Source organism: Haemaphysalis longicornis, unplaced genomic scaffold (assembly GCF_048455015.1).
Source record: "Haemaphysalis longicornis isolate Haplotype H1 unplaced genomic scaffold, Haemaphysalis longicornis Haplotype H1 scaffold_2, whole genome shotgun sequence".
Taxonomy (NCBI): Eukaryota; Metazoa; Arthropoda; class Arachnida; order Ixodida; family Ixodidae; genus Haemaphysalis; species Haemaphysalis longicornis.
Genome location: NW_027526295.1, coordinates 236081223 through 236101207, shown reverse-complemented (window position 1 = coordinate 236101207; position 19985 = coordinate 236081223). Strand labels below are relative to the sequence as shown.

Sequence of the window (19985 nt, the reverse complement as noted above, 5' to 3'; positions counted from 1 at the left end):
GCAGTCTGGCACTTTGGGGTTGACTCACGCAACACAGGGAGATTGGCGTAAGCGGCATTACCTTACGTGACCCTGTTTGCTGAGCATACCCCATGTTTCACGAAATGATTACTACCTACCGTAACAAAAACAAGCCAGGTGCAAATGTGGTCAGGAACAAAGCAAAAACAGACAACGGTCCTGCACAGTATGGTGACACCATTTAGGAGGACTAACGGTAAAAAAGGCATTCCGCAGTGCGCTGCAGAGTAAACAGCACACTAACGTCCACTTAAGAGCTGTCATGTCTTTATAGCATACGTCACGAAAACACAAGATTTTGCGGGAAAAGGTAAATTATGACCGAAATTGATTAATTTCTCAGTGAGTGAAGCATTGTTTGCTGCCGTACAAGCGCTGGGGGCACTATAAAACACCAAATATTTCGAATAAAACAAATTTCTATTTTGTTTTCATGGCCTTTTTAACACCTTCCGGCCCACACCTATTCATACTGATTGTATGCTATCGAGGCTTTCAAGTTAAAATTTTGAAGTTTTCTCTTTCGAATTTGGCACTTTCTACGTGCACTCTGAAAGCTGGTGCCATCTAATGAGTAGCAGATACAGTTAAACCCTTTTTCGTTTGTTTTTCTGCGCGCTGCGATTTTTTAAAGCACCACCGGTGTCATGTGACAGGCGCTAGGATGATATGGAGATCTTGTCAATATCGCGCGCTATGGTGCTGCGGAAATACCGCATTTTTGCCGACATGGACGACTCTACATGCGACATTTTCGATGACATTAGCAGCACTGACTCCGCAGACAACTTTCCGTCATCGGATTTCAGCACCGAAAGCGACAGTGCACCATACTCTCCCAGAACCTGATGCCCCTGTTCAACACGAGCCCCAGAAAATGCAAAAGTATCGAAACTTTAAGTTGTACTATGAACAAAAAATCAATGTTGCCTGCGATGTATGTGTGGCCAACCTATGTTTCGAGGAACTGCTTTGCACCATGGCACGAAACCTACTAGTGCAGACATTTTTGGTAAGTCAAGAAATATTACAGTTAGGCATTTTTGCATTGATAGCATATGTACAAAATGTACATCTAAAATTTTTTGTTTTTTTCTGTATGGAGCAACACCTATGTTTTCGCTTATTTTTTTTGTGTTTGTCCCAGAACTATTCCGTACAGCTGTTCTTGTTTTACAAATGAAAGTTCCTGTTTGAAGCAACCACCACTACAAAGGAAATCTACTCTTCTACAATTCAATACCATACACTTATATGTTGCATATTTTTCGCGACCGGGAAAAAATTGTTTGCTAAAGCACCAAGAACCACTATTTTTCCTGTGGGCAGGAAACAGTTAATCAGTACCCCAGCATAATTTCAGCGTGTCGCAAAATGCCATTGCAACATGAGCAAATAATGCACAACTATTTGCCGCTTACACAGGAGACCATAACTCTTTCAGTGCAGTGATGTGCCTTGGCCACACAACATTTCGTCCTCGCAGCACCACTGGTGTACCCACAAGTTTTGCATTGTCATTTGGCAAATAACATGTTGTTAGGCTCAATATTAAGGATACCTAATGTTAGGCCTAATGCCGAACGTCATGCTTTGAGGTCTGACAGACATTAATTGGCACGCACAAAAAGAGCACCCATAGTACTCATTGCACTTCAGGCTGCAGGTACCCATTGACGTTGCAAGGCACCAAAGTGTACGGTTAAGCCTAAGCTCTAACAGTTCCTGCTGTTACTCTAGCAAAGGGTCACATACCCAAGGAGTAGAACATACCTGCGGTGGCTTATTGGCCAACACATAATAAGGAGGAATATGTGCGCTGATTTCACGTGTTGGTGCAGCCAAACCATCTGTCAACTGTATTTCAACACCTAGCTCATAACGTAAGGAAGGCCTCACCTGGTCCCATGAGGAGCCACTGTCAATAGACGGCATGGCCCCCTTGAGCATGGCACGGAAAGCATTCTCCAGTTTTCGTTGCTGAGGGGAGTAGACAAGAGAGAGAGAGTCAGAAAACAGAGGCCAGACGACAGAGAAAGGCATCGGCATCCTTATACGAAAGCCGGGGGGGACAGCAGAGAGGGGGTATGAAAAGGAGCCAAACTTGAGGTGGTCAAGGGGTACAGGGGGAATGGCATTTCAAATTGTATTCTTTAAAAGACAACCAAAGAAAAAAAAAAGACCAGGAAAAGATGCCATACATTTTCAGTGCCTCTTCAAGAAAAATAATACAATGAGCATCGAAGATTATTCTTACAGAATGGTGATCCTGAAATAAAAATTAAGAAATGAAAGTGAAAAATGAAAATTGGAGCTTTTTTTCATTTATGTCAGTCTCAAACAGGGGGGAAAATCTGGCAAAGGATTTGAGTGAGCAAGCCCTCTATAGCAGGGGCCCACACAAAGAGGTGCGGGCAGGGAAAAGAGCCCACCTTGCGAGCTTCTTCCTTTTGCCTCTCCTTCTCTCGGGCGGCTGCCTTCTCCAGCAGCTGGAAGAAGGAAGAAGAAAAAAGAATGCAACAATGCCACACCACCCCAGCACTTTGTAGTTTAAAAGCTAACCTGCCAGCTGGCACAAAAACCTTGAAGCAATGTACACACAGTGATATCTATACAGTGAAACATAAAACAAAGTCTGGATACAAAAAATGGCAGGCATTTCACATCAAGCCCTACACTAGTGCCTACTAACGTTAGTATAATGTCTGACAAAGTGACTACACACAATACAACTTGGAATTTATTTTTGACTGTATAATGATAAAAAGATTGAAAACCACTAAGCCCTTCTGTGCCACTGATGAGAATGAATCGCTAAGAGATGCCAACATCTCTCTTGACACATTAAAAAAAATTTACTGATCTCTTTCGATGACGAACATTTCTACATAACTTTAAAGAAAAAAGAAAGAAAGAGAGACAGAGAGTTAAAAGCTTCCATGGTTACACAGGTTACAATGGAACCTCCTAGTTAGATACTACATAGAAAGCTGTAAAAGATATACTTATTAAACAAACAGTAGCCCCAAAGGGTTTAATACCAAGCTTTTAGGGCCTCTGCTTGTAAGCCCAAAATCCTGACAACTCCTTCTTTTTCAGCCTTTTTTGATTAAATTGCAAGATCACAGAAAGATAACATGAGTAAGAAAGTGGCAGCATGATTAACCTAGCCCCGCCAGGTTCAATATTGAGGCCTCTGCGTGCAGGCTCAAAATCCTTAAAACCTTTCCTTTTTTTTTTTAGCGTTTCTGATTAAACTACTAGGTCACAGATGTAATTATGAATAAAGTGACAGTTCAGCTAACTTAATTTTAACCCTCCACTTTCCATTTTACGCAAATTTTTTGTATATATGTAGTTCGTAACAGTGAGGCCGCAAACTAAGAGGATGAAATCAGCACCCGTGGATTCCAGTGACCTTTATGCCATAAAATTCCAAGCAAGAGGCCCCCCTTTGATAAGTCGAGATCACCGGCAAAGTGGGGAGGGGGCGATACCCCAGAGCAGCACCAAAATTCAAGATGGCGACGACAAAGATACCCCGCAGGAAAAGAAAAGAGGAATGCACATGCACCTAACATTATGTCAAAGGATGTCAGTCATCGCTCCCAAAACAATCAAAAGACTCCTCTGAGTCAGTCCCAAAGAAAGGCTCGCAGCATTCCGCTTGAAGTCCGACCCGGTCTCCTGGTGCCCTGGCTCCAACATCTGCCAGTCCACCGTGCAGGTCGCCTTCCTCTGAGCCATCCAGTGCTTTGCTTATGCCACAGCCCCTGAAGGACAGTACCACAGTATCCTCGGGACCAGCAGCCCACGCCTCGACAAAAACATCGAGCACATGCTGCCGCCAAAAGAAACCAACACTGCCAAAAGAGAAAGGGGAAAGGCGCGCTGACCTTGCATGGTTGGGGGCGCTTGCTCGGAATTTTACGGTAGTCCCTGCCATTTTGGCAACAGCACACGCTCACTGGTTTCCATTTGATTTACCTCCTGTCACATTCATTTCTATTCTCCAGCAGCTGGTTGCTTGCTATTGGAGTGGACGTACTCCTCACAAACACGCCGCCAGTACAAACCCAGGAGGGCCCAACTTACGCTGTTGTACGTGAGCTTGACGTTGCCCGCATCCAGGGTGGCCGACCGCTTGTCCTCGCTGATGACGGTGACAAAGTCGTCGTACACTGTGTTCACTTCCACCACAAAGTTTTTCTCCCTCAGGATCTCCTTGATGATCTTCTTCTCGCCGTGGAACCTGTCCTTGAGGTCTTCCACAAAGAACTTGAAAAGGTCCAAAGGAGTGGAACCTGCAATCGAGGCTCCTTCGAGTCACAAGCCACACACACAGGACCACATGTCCAGCATTTCAGGACGTTAATTTCACGTCTGACTATTCTGGAGTTTTCCAGAGTTCTGAAAATTTTTCCTGCACAGTTAGCATTAACCCTTTGAGGGCCAAATTTTTTCGCCAAATGCGTCCCCCCCGGGTCGATTTTTTTTCTTGCTGATTTGAATTGTGCGGACGAATCTATATCGAGAAAAAATAATCAAAAATTTTTTTGGGTGACCATAAAGTGACAAAAAAATCGTTTGTGTTGTTACATACATGTGGTTTATTATGGCGTTACACAAGAAAAATTCTAAATAAAAACGAGCGGTTCCTTTTGAGTGAATCAAAATCAGATAGACACGAGTTTCGCGGGCGCAAAAAGCGGGAAGCACCCGGAGGACGATAACGAAACCAGCCGCTGCGCACACGCCGGCGCATACCGGTGTGCGTGGCCGGATGCAGGAGCAAAAGACGGCGCAACGCTCATAAAATACAAAAAAAAAAAAAAAAAAAATGAGAAAAGAGCCTCACCCGCCGCGGTGGCTCAGTGGCTAAGGCGTTGCGCTGCTGAGCACGAGGTCGCGGGTTCGATTCCCGGCCGCGGCGGCCGCTTTTCTGATGGAGGCGAAAAGCAAAAACGCCCGTGTGTTCGAGATTTCGGCGCACGATAAAGATCCCCAGGTGGTCAAAATTAATCCGGAGCCCTCCACTACGGCGCGCCTCATCGCCTGCGTTGCGTCGGCGCGTTAAACCCCACAATCAATCAATCAAATCAGAAAAGAGCCTCATCAGTTTCACAGGCGACCTTGGTCTGTGGCAGGCGCAAAAAGCGAGAGGCGCCCGGGTGATACCCAGTGCGCCCCCCTCGTTAGCGGATGCGCAAGTGATAGCCGGCGCGCCGCTGAAGTAATCATAAAAAAATAAAAAGAAGAGCCATCGGCGCAAGAAAAAAATTTGACGTATTTCCGAAGTGTGGCAGCACATGCCAAGCAAGAGAAGTTGGTGAAAAACGCCCGCTTTTTAAAGATACAAGCGATGCCGTACATGCACGTCATTGACCATTTTGAAAGTGTGTGCCAATGCCGTACATGTACGGCCGTGACCCTCAAAGGGTTAAAGGAAAACCTTGTTTTTTCAGGCAAAATCGTGATTAATACATGGTTCCGCTAGATTCCAGAAGAAAAACAGCGATTGTGTGTAACTCTACAGGTGCTAACCTTGTACAAATAATTCAACAAAGTTGAGATAAAAGCATGGTGTATGTAAATACTCCCTTTATATGACCGTTCCTTCAGGTTCCTTAAAAAAAGACCCAATATGTGAAAGTACCTCATATGTAAATAATTAAAATACAAGTTTTCTTCTTTTAATTTACAAAGAGGCTTTTGTGTATGTAAATACTCCCTTTATATGACCGTTCCTTCAGGTTCCTTAAAAAAAGACCCAATATGTGAAAGTACCTCATATGTAAATAATTAAAATACAAGTTTTCTTCTTTTAATTTACAAAGAGGCTTTCAGCGATTACACCTCGTATTTTTACTGCTCGATGTTCAAAGCACCCGTTTTGCTACCGTTTTAACAAAACCTTCCTAACCTTTCGTGTGACAGTTTTCAAATCAGCCATTTAGCACTTTTTCATCCCCATTTTTTCGCTACACTTTACAGCAATTCTCAGTAAATTGTGCACAGGTTTCTTATTCGAATAGCTTTGGCCCCTTGGATGTGTGTGCTGTGGCCACTATAGGGTCAAACTTGCCATGGTGGCGCAGTGGCTAAGGCATTGTGCAACTCATAGAGTTTCATACTAATATACACTAGAAGGAAATCTGGCACTGAAGTTGTGGGCCGCCGTGGGTGACTCCATTGCAGCTAGCGACGTTCCTTGCCTACTTGGCTTAGCTAGCCACATGGCTCCTTTTTTGTCTCAAAGCCAAATCAACAAAAGAAGGGTAGCATTTTGTTCTTGCCCATCGTGCATGAATCGTCTAAATACTCACTGACAAATCCTTTGGAGCTTCAATTTTACAATAACAAAACAAATTTGATGAACCCTCTACAGTAATATTGTTGGTTTTTTACAGCCAGAGCCAACTTTTCAGCCTGTTCATGAGCCATGCCAAGGACAAGTGGGACATGCCTTCCCAGTACATGATGGAACGCTCGCCGAATTGAGAGCGTTCCGTCATGTGACAGTGAGGCCAGACAGTGGCGCCAGATTTCCCTCTAGTATATATTAGTATGAAACTCTATGGTGCAACTGTTCAATTCCAACTGTGGTGGCTGCTTTTCTGATGGAGGTGAAAAGCGAAAACGCCCGTGTGTTCAGGATTTCGGCGCACCTTACAGATCCCCAGGTGGTCAAAATTAATCTGGAGCTTTCCACTACGGTGCGCCTCATAGCCCAGGTGAAGCTTCGGCTCGTTACACCCCCCAATCTAATCTATTCCAGGGCCTAAAAAAACTGAGTGAGTGTGCCACTGACCTGGCTGGCCCAGCATATTGGTGAAGCGAACGTCGGCACGAATGGACGGGTACAGCTCCACCCAGAGGGACATGGACGTCAGCTTGCCCTTCTCGTGCAGCTCGTTCAGCAGCATCTGGGAGCGAGCGGGCCGCAGAGGAGCAATGTATGACGTTTGCTGCACGGAATTAACTCGGCCACTAGTCTTAAAAAGATATATACAGTTGAAACTCGTTATAAGAGACATGGATGTAAGAGAACAATTGGTATAAGAGACACTATTCACCCACATGGTTGGCTGCCCTATCTTTCCCATTAAATTGACCTCTTTTATAACAGACATCGGATGTAGAAGACAGCTGGTTATAAGAGAAGAGTCATCCTTGAACTTTAATCAATAATCTCACTTGTAACAGACATTTTAACTTCAGATGCAATGCCACCAGTCACTAATTGCAGTTGCCTCAATAGTGGAAACACAGGTGGACGCCAGACGCCTGCAGTCGCTATTTATTATAACTCCAGCAAAACACACAGTGGTTCAGTCAGCTATGAAATGACAATGAGAAGCCCTGCCAATGGAAATGCAACTTACAGAAGTGGTTGAAGCTTACTGCCATCCATTGGAGCGCAACCGCACATGCGGGCTCTCCCACTCGCGTAGCTCCCAATCAAGAAGCATCGCAGATGCTGAGTCCTGCAAGCGTAATGAATAGCCTGAGCGCAAAGCGGAAGAAGCTGTGTGCTCTGGCTATTCATCAGGCTTGTGAACTCAACATCAACGATTCATCTTCCACAAACAGTGAAAGGAAAGAAAGCTTGTAGATTCGATTGTAAAAAACAGTGTAAATACAGTCATGAAGCAAACAAAGATTCAGAACTGTTTCATAAATTCTGGGGGCCAAACATAAATTAGAATGAATCTTTTGCAACATGCTGTAGCGTTCTTTTGAGCTTATTTTAGTCATATGGTGCCCACATTGAACTAGGGTCTGATTAGTAAGTGAAAACATGGTTCCCTGCTTATAACAGACATCTCGTACAAGAGACAAAAACTGCTCTCCAGTACGTGTCTGTTATAAATTGGTTCTACTGTACGATCATATAAATAACAAGGCATGCCCTTGCCTGAAAGAACTTCAGCAGCCAGGTAAACTAGCCATAGCTGAGAAGCGGTTCCCATGCTCTACACGTGAAGTCGTAAAAAATGTCCACGAGGCTCCAACTAAACTTGGTTAAAATCAGGGCTGTGCAGAACTCTTCACTGCTGCAAGGTACACCTAGATGGTTGCAACTGCATACAGTCATTGTCGGGAGCACTGCCTGGAAATTATTTTTAAGGAACAACTGTGTGTCTTCCAATAGTTTCACAGGTTTACTTAGCGAGGTCTGGACTGTCACCACCCCTTGCTATTGCCCATCTCTGGAGGGCAGAGCACTCTGCCTGGGTAAGCAGTTCGAGTTAAGAACGGCTAGACATTACAGTAGATTGCCTACTTTAGCTGTGGCTCATCCCCCAAAACCAGCTTTATTCCCAGTCCCTTGGCACGTTTCATTTCAGCCCCATGCCGTAAACAACTGAATTACAGCAGCTGAGCTCAAGCTGAAGCTGTCAGTCACTGCCCATTCCAATGTGCATGCAAACATCGTGAAGCACTTGAAGCCGCAGTAAACTAGTGCTTCAAAAGCTGACACCATATCAATACTACTTGCCTGGGAGATAACGCACGGCCTTTAAGAGTCTAAAGCAGATTTATACCTCCGACAGCTAAAGCCGCAGTGATAGTGGCAGTGACGGGTGTGAAACACTGCTGGAATGGACAGGTTGGATGGACTGAGTGAACAAGAGCTGTGCAAAAGCCAAGGAAAACAAGGGGGGCCCACCAGGAAGGCCTCGCGGTTCTTGCGTTGCTGGCGCTTCAGCCTCCGTCTCGCGCGCTCTTTCTCCTCCTCCTCCTCTTGCTCCAGCTGCCGGATGTGGTCCTCAAAGATGATCAGAGCATCCTCTTTGTCCATGTCTGCACACCAGGGGCAACCAATACAGGCCTGCAACCGGCATCTCCACAGGGACAAAGGCTCGGGCAGTACCCTCCTTGACAAATAGAATTAACGAACAGCTTCACACTATTTTAAAGCAAACTTTAGACGCCTAGGCTAAAAGAAAATCCGGTGGACCCATCTCCTCTGGAGCAACTGCATGTGCATGCGTGAAAATACCAGGTTGAAGAGGAGTTGGAAGTAAGGAAGGAGATATTTGGCTGGGTTGACAGATGACATAGCTGCACCCTTGTATCTACCGACGCTAATAAATGGGAGCACTGCTTCACAGCCGAAGCAACAATGGCAGGCACGGGCGGCGGCGGTAAGGGCCGAGCCACGCCACACGCCATTGTGGCAATGGCAAATACCAACTGCTGGTTGCTTTGCAACAGCTTGGCCACGCATCATACCTACAACACCAACCACATGTTACCGCTTTGCTGGTTCACCATCGGTACAGAGCGCATGGGCACATTTTTTAAGAAATTACTTTTTAAAGTCCTAGCAACGCCTCACTTTAACAGCACTGACAGATGTGTGGGCCTGTGTGATCCAGTTCATGCAACTATGTCATGTAAATTACAGCATAAATCTGCAAGTGAAGTGGGGAGCATAGAATTTTTTTTTTTTTTTTGCTGATTTATTTAAACTATAGCAGCATTTGCAATTCCACGCCCAAGTCCCATTGCATGTACTGAGTGATGTCTACTTTGGCTTAAAACCTTCACGGTTAGCAAGCTGGTAGGATGCTGATCTGACCAAAAACCAGAGATTTCCCTTATGGAATGTTGCTGGTAATGATAACTATTGATACATCTTCTAAACACGTCTGGCTGCGACGTCTCCAGTGAATACTCAACAAAGCGTAAGCCTCCAGTGAAATCCACAGTTCAACTTGTCACCCAACATATTGAGTACCACAAGTGCCAAGTACATTTCACACGCAGCGCTACCTTTATGTGCCCGTCTGCACAAAGCAATCCTGCCCTTTTAAGGGGGGACGTGGCTTTCAAAATCAACTTTTTTATTTCTTTGTGGATTTTGATGAAAATTGGCACAGCAACTGGAAATGCTTCTGTGATAACACCATAAAAATTTGAAGTTAATATTTTGATAACTTTTTTATGTATGAAATTTTCTTTCTGTTCCGCTTGTACCGAGCTTGAGCGGCTTATAAAACACGATAGAAAACTTGTTCGAAGTGCTTTGCATTCCCAAATGAATGGACGAGGTCGTGACAGTTTTAGAATTTTTTTTTTACAACACAATGTTTTTTAGTTTTCATTTTTTTAGAGGTTAATGTGCAACAGGCATGTCAACTGTGAACGATTATTTGAATAAAAAAATCACAAAAAACAAATCTGGAAAACTAAAAGTGTCACGACCTGAACAGTTCATCAAGGAATGTAATGCAAGAAACGGAATCAAAATAGACCCAGCAGTCACGAAGAAATCCCTGGGACAAGCGACACAGGTGGCAAAAAAAACTGTTTTGAGAAAACGGCTTCCGAAGTTGCAACATAGGTTTCACATATCAAAAGTCGTCACGGTTGTAGCCTTTCATGTCCTTTTGAACATGGGGCTTCTGGAAGGCCTTGCCTTGAAATTGGAGTGCCTTTTCAGCCTTTCTCTTTCCAGAAAACATCATTTTCAGCTCCTCCGTGAAGAGTACATACCCCCCTTTGCAAACCAAACGGAGGGGAGATGGGTTTCAATGGGCTTTCAATGCAAAGTAGGTTAGTTGGTTGGCTGTATCGCACTGGACAACCTCCTTTTGCAGTGTTGTCACCATGGCAACAAGTTAAGCATTTTTTTTAACTTAAATTTGAACATTTTTGGCTTTTTTTTCATGTTTTATCTTGCCTGGCACAGCAACTTAGTACTCATAGTGCAGGTGTTCATTGCCAAAAGTTTGCATACCACAAGGTTGAAAATGAGCTACTTTGAAGCTTGGTAGAGTATTCTGCATAACTCCCAACTTCAATGCAAGAGCATATTTTTTTTACTACTTTTGACATTCAAGGCATCCAATATTTCTCGCAGCACAGCCAGTATGCCCTGAGCAATGTTATCAATAATTTCCCTAAAAAAATCACTGTTAAATGCTGCCACAGTAACGTACATTTTTAACGCAGAGAGCATATTTTATTTCTATATTACTAACTCAAACCTGTTTGCATGAAAATTACAAGTGCACGGGAAACATTGCGCAAGAAAGGCGATATGGCTCGCGCGCATCGCAGCGCACGCTTACCGCGACATATCGAGCTTTGATTATACCTGATATGGCTGGTCAGGTCGCTTTTAAGATTAAAACTAACGTCGCAGGCATTAATTACAACTACTGGCGTTCAATCGTAACCGGTTGCCCAGTCATGTGATGCTCCAATGCGCGTCGGCTATGCTGTGCGCGCCGCAGCGTTTGACGCGTCGACCGTTTCTTTCTCAAGGCTAGCGAGCCCACAGTCAAAACACAGCAATAACTAAGCGTGTAAACATCGCAAATCCGACTAAAAGTTCACTTCACGAACCGCTATCGCAAGCGCGCACACCGCGTCACCCTCCGGGGTCTGGCGACGGTAGAGTCACGCGCACCACGAAGCGTTCGATGACCTCCGCCTTTCGAGCCACACAACTTCCCGTAATCTGGCTAGCTATCTCTGGCATTCCCATCGCGATAACGTCCGTGTTGAATACCACAGATTGAACAGAAACTCGGCCGAGCGAAGCGGCGAAAATGAACTCAATCCGCTCGCTACGCAGCTCAGGCGGCCGCCATCTTGCATTGCGCCCGCGACATCCAATCAGGAGGGTCGTCGTTCTGCGCCCCGACCGGAGGACCAATAGCGCTTCAGCATCTATTTCTAGCTTCGTTTGTGCGTCGTTTCTTTTCTGCCGTTTGTGCGTTTGTGAATGAACGAAGATAAAAGAGACGAGCGGAACCGGAAAAACGATCGCTCGGCCGATCTAACCATATCAAAATGGCCGCGCCCGGTGGCACCGTTGCGGAGATAGAGCGCTCCGAAAATTGCCGTTTTTTCGCCCTTTTGCGCTGATAGTTTGTCACCGCGCCTGACAAAAGTATTTTTTTATGCCACTTTGCGACGCTTTTCAGCGTAAAAACTTTGCAGACGCACAGAATAGGAAACATAGAAGCCGAATATGCGGGTTTCAAAAAAACGATGTTTTGGTCATTTTTCCGAAGTTGAAAGCCGCGTTCCCCCTTAAGCAGACTGAAATTAGTTGCCTGCTCTGCCTCACACACTGAAGCAGCTTTTCAACCTGCCATAGCAACATGGCATCAGTGCACCCCAGTGACGGACGTCCCGCCCACCTTCCACTGACTGCATCTAAACGTTTCTTCCAAAAGAGGGCTCACTGAGCAGCTCGGCGTCTTCAGCGAAGGTGGGGTTGTCGAGCAGCAGGTGCTGGGCCTCCTGCCAGGTGGTGCTGTGCATGATGCTGGTCATGGAGTCGAGGATGTCACTGAGCACCTGCATGTTGCGCTTGCGCAGCACCTTGGACTCCTCCTTCTCACGCTTGGCCAGGAAGAAGAGCACGTCGTCGAAGAGCTCCTTGCGCTCCCGCTCGGGCACGGCCCGCCACACCTCCAGCTCCCCGAACAGCTGGTCTGCCCGGCGGTAGCGCGTGTTCGAGGTCATCTTGTTGTTGCTCTGCAGGAACTGCTCCAGCTCCTCCTTGGCCTGCTTGGCCCGCAGCCGCTGCTCCTCCTTCTCCTCCTTGCTCTTCTGCGCCTTGTACGAGTTGAAGGCCTGCTTCTTCTCGTTGAGCTTGCGCAGCGTGCCGTACCGCGGGTCGTTGGCAATCAGCCGCAGGGCCTGCTCCCAGGTGGCATTGCTCGGCACGTCCTGGGCAAGAATCGAGCAGCAGCAGCAGCAGCGCAATCGGCAAACTGTACACCCATGTACGTGTGTGCCTGCAATTCCAGCTGCTCCACAAGCAAGCTCTGCTTACGCGTTTAACTGTGCACACTGATTCAGTCCGGAAGAGCTCACAAGAAAAACCTTGCTGGCCACAAGAGAGCTGAGGTACAGAAAGTATTCTTTTCACAGAGTTCAATTTCTAGATTGAGTGATTGATTGTAGGGTTTAACGCGCCAACGCAACGCAGGCGATGAGGCGCACAGTGATGTGATTGGGTTGAGTCATTTTGGAGCAGCTTCTGGAGCAGCCAAAAGTAGGTTTTGGAGCAGCAAAATCGGCTTTTGGAGCAGCCAGAACGAGCATTATGATTTAAGAAATATTGCTATAAGGGGAGCAAAGCAACCGAGTGAAGCCCCAAAAGCAGCATCCTGGGCATGCAGAAATGTTTAAACAAGTAAAATGCCTTTGGTGCAGACGCGTTTCTGCTGCATAGATGTCTTTTAGCAGTGACTACGAAATGCCTCAAGACAAGCACCAAAAGAGTTCGTGCGAGTGTGTACATGCATTCATGGCATGAGCCAACAGATCATGAAAGAACTTGAAGTCTTATTTAAAAAATGACTATCGGGTTAGTATTCCAATCAGTAGGCTACAGAACGTTTCGTAAAACTATAATGAATGAAACAGAGTAAGATAATGTGGACAGTTTGATGTACGTACAAAAAATTAGAACATTTGGAGCAAGAAACAACTACATGGCAATAAAACGCAACATGACTGGAGTAAGCAGAACATGCAATGAAACAAAACAGGAACAGGAAAAAACCCATTCCTCTCTGGTTAAATATGCATGAAAGTAGAACTACCGTGACTGCTCCGAATTTTTCTTTTGTGCCATTTTGTCTAGTGCTGCCGCAATTCTTCTTTTACCCTCAGCTAGAAGAGACTGTGCACTTTCGACATCACCGAAGCTCTAAGTCCAACGGCTAACTTATTTGAAACGAAGACTAAAAAAATCAGCGAGAACGTCGATCACATTCTTCATGAAGAACAGCTTTGCAAAGAAAGTTTTATCAGAAAATGCTTTCCTGAAGCATTGTTGTAGCATTCCTCCTGAACGACATGTTGAGTCAGACAAGATCACTTTCTTTGAAGCTCAAAACGATTCTATGAACCAGCTACTGCCGGTAACAAATTAACCCATCTTGAACTTTCGTCCCTTTCCCCTTTCCCGCTAGCTACCCTTGCAATGCCGTCTCCATCTCGACCCCTCGGAGCTAGTCACGTGAACTGCCAAGCTTTATTGCAAAGCAGATAGTAAAGCGTGAACCGCATGGCGCGTTTTTACATGCGATTCGTGCGCGTCAGCGTTGCATGCGCGATATTTTCACACCCGCATCGACGATATCGCACCCGCGGCACCTTCTACCTCGGTCAGAAACTGACGCGCGACAGCGGGAGGTGCTTGCAGACTTGCCCAAGTGGGTAGGTGCACGCCTCATGGTGGAAGCTTCGAAGCGCTAGAGACAGCCAGCTGGCTCCAACAGAGATGTTTAGGCTTACTACCCTGGCAGATATTGCACAGGCGCTTTCACTAGCGGCGCGGATGATGTTTTATAGTACCGTTTTTGCCCCCATTATAAGCTCCTTTCCCGCATAAGCAACTTCGTGTGTGCCTTGAGCCATATTTTAGAGAGCGGTTAGAAGCAGTCGCTTGAGATCCCCACACCACTTCGCGGCCGAAGCCGCCGCCATGTTGCTGCCGCCGGCAGCGTTGCGCGCAGCGCATGGGTGTTCCGCGGCAGCAGCAGCGCGCCTGTGGCATGCACGGCGCGTTTTCACGAGCAGAAAACCTCTTCAATGCTCGTGGCGTAAAGAGCACGCCACACCGAGGAAGCCCGGCGAAACGAAGCTTCGGCGCAAGGTTGGCGCAGGTTGCTTGCAATCAGAGTCCTTGTAGCAGGATGTAGCAGGATTTACCTCTCGGCGCAGTTGGGCGCAACTGGCGCAGCTATCACATCACTGGGCGCACCGTAGTGGAGGGCTCCGGATTAGGTAATTTTGACTACCTGGGGAACGTGCCTCGAAATCTCGTACACACGGGCGTTTTTGCTTTTCGCCTTCATAAGAAAAGCGGCCGCCACGACCGGGAATCGAATCCACGACTTCGTGCTCAGCAGCGCAACGCCTTAGCCACTCAGCCAACGCGGTGGGCACTTCAATTTTAGAATTGCAGTATTTGTGGGAATGGAGGATTAAGAGTTAGAGAGAGACATCTGAACAACTCGGTATTCCCTGGTGAAATTATCTTGTTACACGAATTAGCAAGTAACCTGCAAAAAATTAACTCTGTTTGTAGGAAAAAAGCCCGGTACTCATAGGCAGGCATGTGTGAACAGCAATTTCTGCCGGTGAAATGAACACGAAGCCCACAATAATGTACTTCCAAAAACTTCAAAGCATATAATTCGTATAGTTTAAAAAAAAAGTTAAACAGCAACCCATTCAGAAAACCAGCAGGCTTCACTGACTCCATGTTCGTGCTAGTCTCGTCTAATTTAAATGCAGAAGTTGGACAATCGCTGAGCTCGCTGAAAACAAAGCTGCAAAACAGGCCTGTGCCAGAAACAGTTAATGCCATTACGGTAATCACAGCTTGGCTGAAAAGACACAGAAGAGGGTGCATCAATTATGAATTTACAGAAAGAGAAAGCCAACCCATTGGAAGTGACAGTGCCTACAGGGGGAGCCACCAACTTCAAGAAGCTTGCCACATGCATGGTGTGGGTCTAAATTACAATGAAATGAAGCTGCTATTGTGTTTTGACATGATCTTTCATACATACCATTGCAACGAGAAAGGAAGCTCCTCACTGTGAAAGGATATGTACTGTTTACTCAAACTGAAGTGTGCTTGCACTAATGCAATACTTTTTGTCCAGTCATGGTTAAGAATCATACAAATGCACATTCCTTATTTGCGTTTTACTCGCACAAGCACCGCGACGGTTCTCCTCATTTGTAAAATCTATCTACTGCATTCACTCTAAATAATTTCAATGAGCCTACAAAAAGTGTCGTTTTTATCAGTGTCTTGTGTGCCCTTTTTTTTTTAACATTTTGCTTTGGCTACAGTGTTGTGAAAGCAACAGTAACAAGATTAAGCTTTGCAAAAAAAAATTTAGTGGAAAACTGAGAAAACTACGTGAAACAATTTGCAACTGAGCTCATGGCTTCCTGACTGGCAGGCTGAAAAGCGTTTTTCCTTTCTTCAGACCTTGAAATAAAAAATTAGATCAGATTTTTTTGCAGATATCAAAAAGCATTTATAGTATATCTTAGAGAATTTCAGCACCTTTTCTGGCAGAATTCTGTGCCATGGAGGCCACGATACCCTTGGCAATATTCTGGTCGTTGAAAGGCAAGAGTGCACTCGCAATGGCAATAAGGCGTGGAACTCTAATCGTAGCCAAAACAAGTAAAGGTGCCTTGAACAGAGGGCTTCTGTGTCTGTCACTGTTATAAGGGTTTTACATGGTGCTCACTGTTTGACTTTTGACTATTTGGCTCGTGTTTACTAATTGAGCCACAGCACTTGAAAGGCTGATATGGCAGAAGAAAATAAAAGAGCACTTGCACTTGGCAAGCGTAGGAAATGCTCCCAGACATGCATTATTTTTTGTGGGGAAAAAGCAGCCCAACCTTCACTAACCTTTAGTGCAGAATATTCGTAAATTTTCGAAAACTGGAACTCTGATCCCAGTGAACATAAAATAACATACAGTAGATCCAATATTTAAAAAAAATTAAGTATTCACCCATATGTACTAGCTGGCTTAAAACTAATGCAAAACAAAGAAGCTACAAAACAGTTTTCTGAACTGGCAATTGAATACGAAAAGTTGTAGGAGAGTCCAATTATATCTTGGACAATTTAAAACCATTAGGGAGAAATCAGACAAAACTGGAATGAATGGGTTGCACTTGGTGAACCCTTCCAAACAACACAGAGTAGCCCACCTGTGTCATAAAAATGGCAAAGGTACAATCAGTATGCTCCTTGCTCCCTTATCTGTCATGGATTTGAAAGCGAAATGACATTGAAAATGAACTTAAACGCAAACAGATATGGAAGGAAAGACGTCACATGCAACACTTGAGAATGGAAGGTGCGCACTGTTGGTTAGAAAACACATTAGGGTGGAGGGACACTCTGGATCAACTTGGTAAGAGCACATGGGGTAGGGCCAGGTATTTAATACGAAGGAGGGCAACACAGATGGCACGGGTAACAGTGCTTATATTAGTGAAGGGGACAAATTATGAGAGGCAAAGCAGGGGGGACAGAGGGGCACCCACATTGCGAAAGACAACCAACAGACCTCAGCAAGCACTGCACTAGAACTGCAGAGCTACGCCAGCGATACTTTCGGGCCCTGTAGAGAAATACTCCCAGCACCAGCTCGCCAATGTAATGGGTCCCCCCAGGCTGGTACCAAAAAGCAAGCAATGGCCACCCACCTTCTCCTTGAGCAGCTCCTTGAAGGCCTCAATGGCCTCCTTCTTGTCCTTGAACTCGATGGGGCGGTCCTTGGCGGCAGTGGCCGTGGCCGCGTCCCTACTGTCCTCCTCGTCGCTGGACCTGCATTAGTATGATGCAGCACTGCAGCCAGCCAGCACGGGGGGGAAGATGGGGGGAAGGGGGGGGAGTGCCCCCGCGTATTGAGGGGGGGGCACTCACTTGTCGTCCTCCTCGGCCGGTGGCTGCTGCTGCTGGGTCTGCTGCAGCAGCTGGGGGGGCTGCATGGGCGGTGGCTGCAAGGGCGGGGGCTGCAGGGGCTGCACGGGCTGCTGGGGTGCGGCGGGCTGGCCGGGGGCCGCCGGGGGCTCGGCCGGGGCACTGGTGGGCAGCTGGATGTTGGCCACACTGTTCTCCTCCTCCCTGGGTGGCACGTTGCACGCGCTCATTAATGGCTACTGTCACCCTCTCGCATTCACAACAACGGGCGCAGGCTGGGAGAACTACACAGGCGCACCACTGGCAGCCTGTGGCATGGCCGGTGCATGCCTGCTGCCACTGTGGACGTCGTAACACTCTTAACACGTGGCTGCCCGGACATATAAGTGCGGGACCCAATTGGAGCCACCGGCATTTCTGTGGCTACGGGAAGGAGAGGTCCACACATGATCTTGTGCTTGCACCACACAGTTGTTTGGCTGCACAATGTGCAGCCTCAAGGTCTCTGCTTACTGCACTGAAAAATGCGGGCAACAGAGACAGCCCTTCACTTGCCAGCAGTGCTGTATTAGTGATGAAAATGTCCGATTTAGTAGTGTGAAGCAATGAACCACTAAATGCCTCTTGGTGGCAACCAGCACACCAAAACAACATGAACATTTGTGAGAGATGATGAGGCATGTTAAACCACAGTGCAAGCAATAAACACAAGGACGGCGGAGGACGGACAAACAAAGCGCTGTTCGTTTCCACTGTGGTTTAACAACAACACAGCACCCGACCAGAGTAAGGGTGAGGAAGGTGATAAAAACTGGCACTATCTGATCTCTGATGTACCCACTGTGCTACCGATGCACCTACATGCACACCCTGCCACTAAATAATCAATTTCCAGCTATAGCTTTAACCCAATCAACACTTTGCTTGGCATGGTGCAGTCGTACAGTTTAACTGCAGGTGTACTATTTTCCAGCCTTTAATTTGTCCCTAGTTTCCTTACTGCTTTTGATAAAATGTTGCTGAAGCTCAGAAATGGTGTTTTACCGATGTTAACAACTGATTTAAGAAGATAATTACACCTCAATCACAAATAAAGAAAAATTAACTGTAAAAAATTGCGCCCACCTCCCCGCGATGGGAACCGTGTAGATGTGACGCATCGTGGGGTTCACTTGGTGTTTCCGTTGGATTGATTCTGAAATCGCGTGAAGCGTGTCGGGAACGCGTATGATTATTATGTTTTATGATTATTATGTTTTATTGGCCAATCTTGGTCAATCTCTCCAAGTGGTATGCTTGGGGCTTCGCTGTCGCAACGACCTTTAGTCCATCATTGTTGCTGTAAGTGGGAGCTTCTTTTCTTTTATTGCAAGTGTTAATCATTGCCCCATCATGCGTTGTATCAGCAGCATCTTGACGTAGTTTGAATGAGTCAAGGATATAAGGCGCGTTCGTAGCATTTGATTCTGTCTCGGTTTTGTGGTGCAGTGGGAAGAGCACCCACGGGTGCTACTGACTAATTGCAATTTGGAGCAATTTTTGGAGCACAAATATTTAGGTTTCGGATCACTTTTGGAGCAGCCAAATACAAGTTTTGGAGCACTTTGGAGCAATAAATTATGAATTGTATAGACATATAGGAGGGTTTTTCAGGAGGGAAATCGCAAGTAACAATGGGTTGCATCGAGAATGAAATGCTGCCTTAAGGAAAACTAGTATATGTCTATAAAATTGGCCCACTGAAGACAGTCAGAAGGTGATCACAACTTCTTTATTTGAAATGAAACTGATGACCCCACTGCACGCGCATTCTAGAGCTACATTGACAGCTGCCAGCTTGGCCATGTTCTCGGCAAGGCTAGAATTAGCCTCAGAAAGTAGCACCTGGCTACATTCAACATCCTCCATGTTCCCCCTAGTCCAAAATATTCCGAGAGACTCCTTCCTTCAGCTTTGTTTTGACACTCTTCATTGTGTTAGGGCCGTCACTAAAAAAACAAAGGACCTTGTTCCTTGGCAGGTCAGTAACACTTTTTTCAATAGAGTCAACCAAAATGTTGGCTGTGGCACGACCCAAGTTAAAAGACTGCAAGTGTTCAATGACAACTTTGCACCAAGCCCAGCACATGAAAGAATACACAGCATGTTGACTGAGTCACGAAATGCTTTCACCCGCGGCCGCACTGCTCAAGAGCATCCCAAATCGAATGCACTGAAAAGGCAAGTTTCTCGCACAAGGGCGAAGACAAACGCAAGCGGAAAGAAGAAAATTGTAGGGCAGACACGCAACTACACCGCGGCCGCAACTTTCAGCCCAGCGGACCGACCGCGCACGCCATCAACGCTGCCGCCGGAGCCGCCGCCGCAGCCGCCGACACAGCGGAACTCGCGACCGGAGCGCCCTCTCAGCGCCTAGGGTAAAGTCGCGCCCGCTTTGGAAGGCGCAGTTCCAAAACTGAAAAAAGTATCTATAAACGTTGTACCGAGTGGTAACTGTGACAAATGCGACAAA

The 19985-nt window shown here is 46.3% G+C and overlaps 1 protein-coding gene across 3 annotated transcripts in view; it reads right to left on the bottom strand.

Moving 5' to 3' along the window:
* Window positions 1-19985, bottom strand: part of Prp40 (pre-mRNA processing factor 40) — a 63390-nt gene that overhangs the window by 30084 nt on the left and 13321 nt on the right. For all 3 annotated transcript variants that reach the window (XM_077699776.1, XM_077699777.1, XM_077699778.1), the window contains exons 8-15: window positions 17477-17677; window positions 17257-17377; window positions 12231-12720; window positions 8696-8829; window positions 6833-6947; window positions 4117-4325; window positions 2454-2510; window positions 1921-2001 (exon numbers count right to left, since the gene is read on the bottom strand). In XM_077699776.1, coding sequence (XP_077555902.1) covers window positions 1921-2001; window positions 2454-2510; window positions 4117-4325; window positions 6833-6947; window positions 8696-8829; window positions 12231-12720; window positions 17257-17377; window positions 17477-17677 — 1408 coding nt within the window. The remainder of the gene's footprint in view (window positions 1-1920; window positions 2002-2453; window positions 2511-4116; window positions 4326-6832; window positions 6948-8695; window positions 8830-12230; window positions 12721-17256; window positions 17378-17476; window positions 17678-19985) is intronic.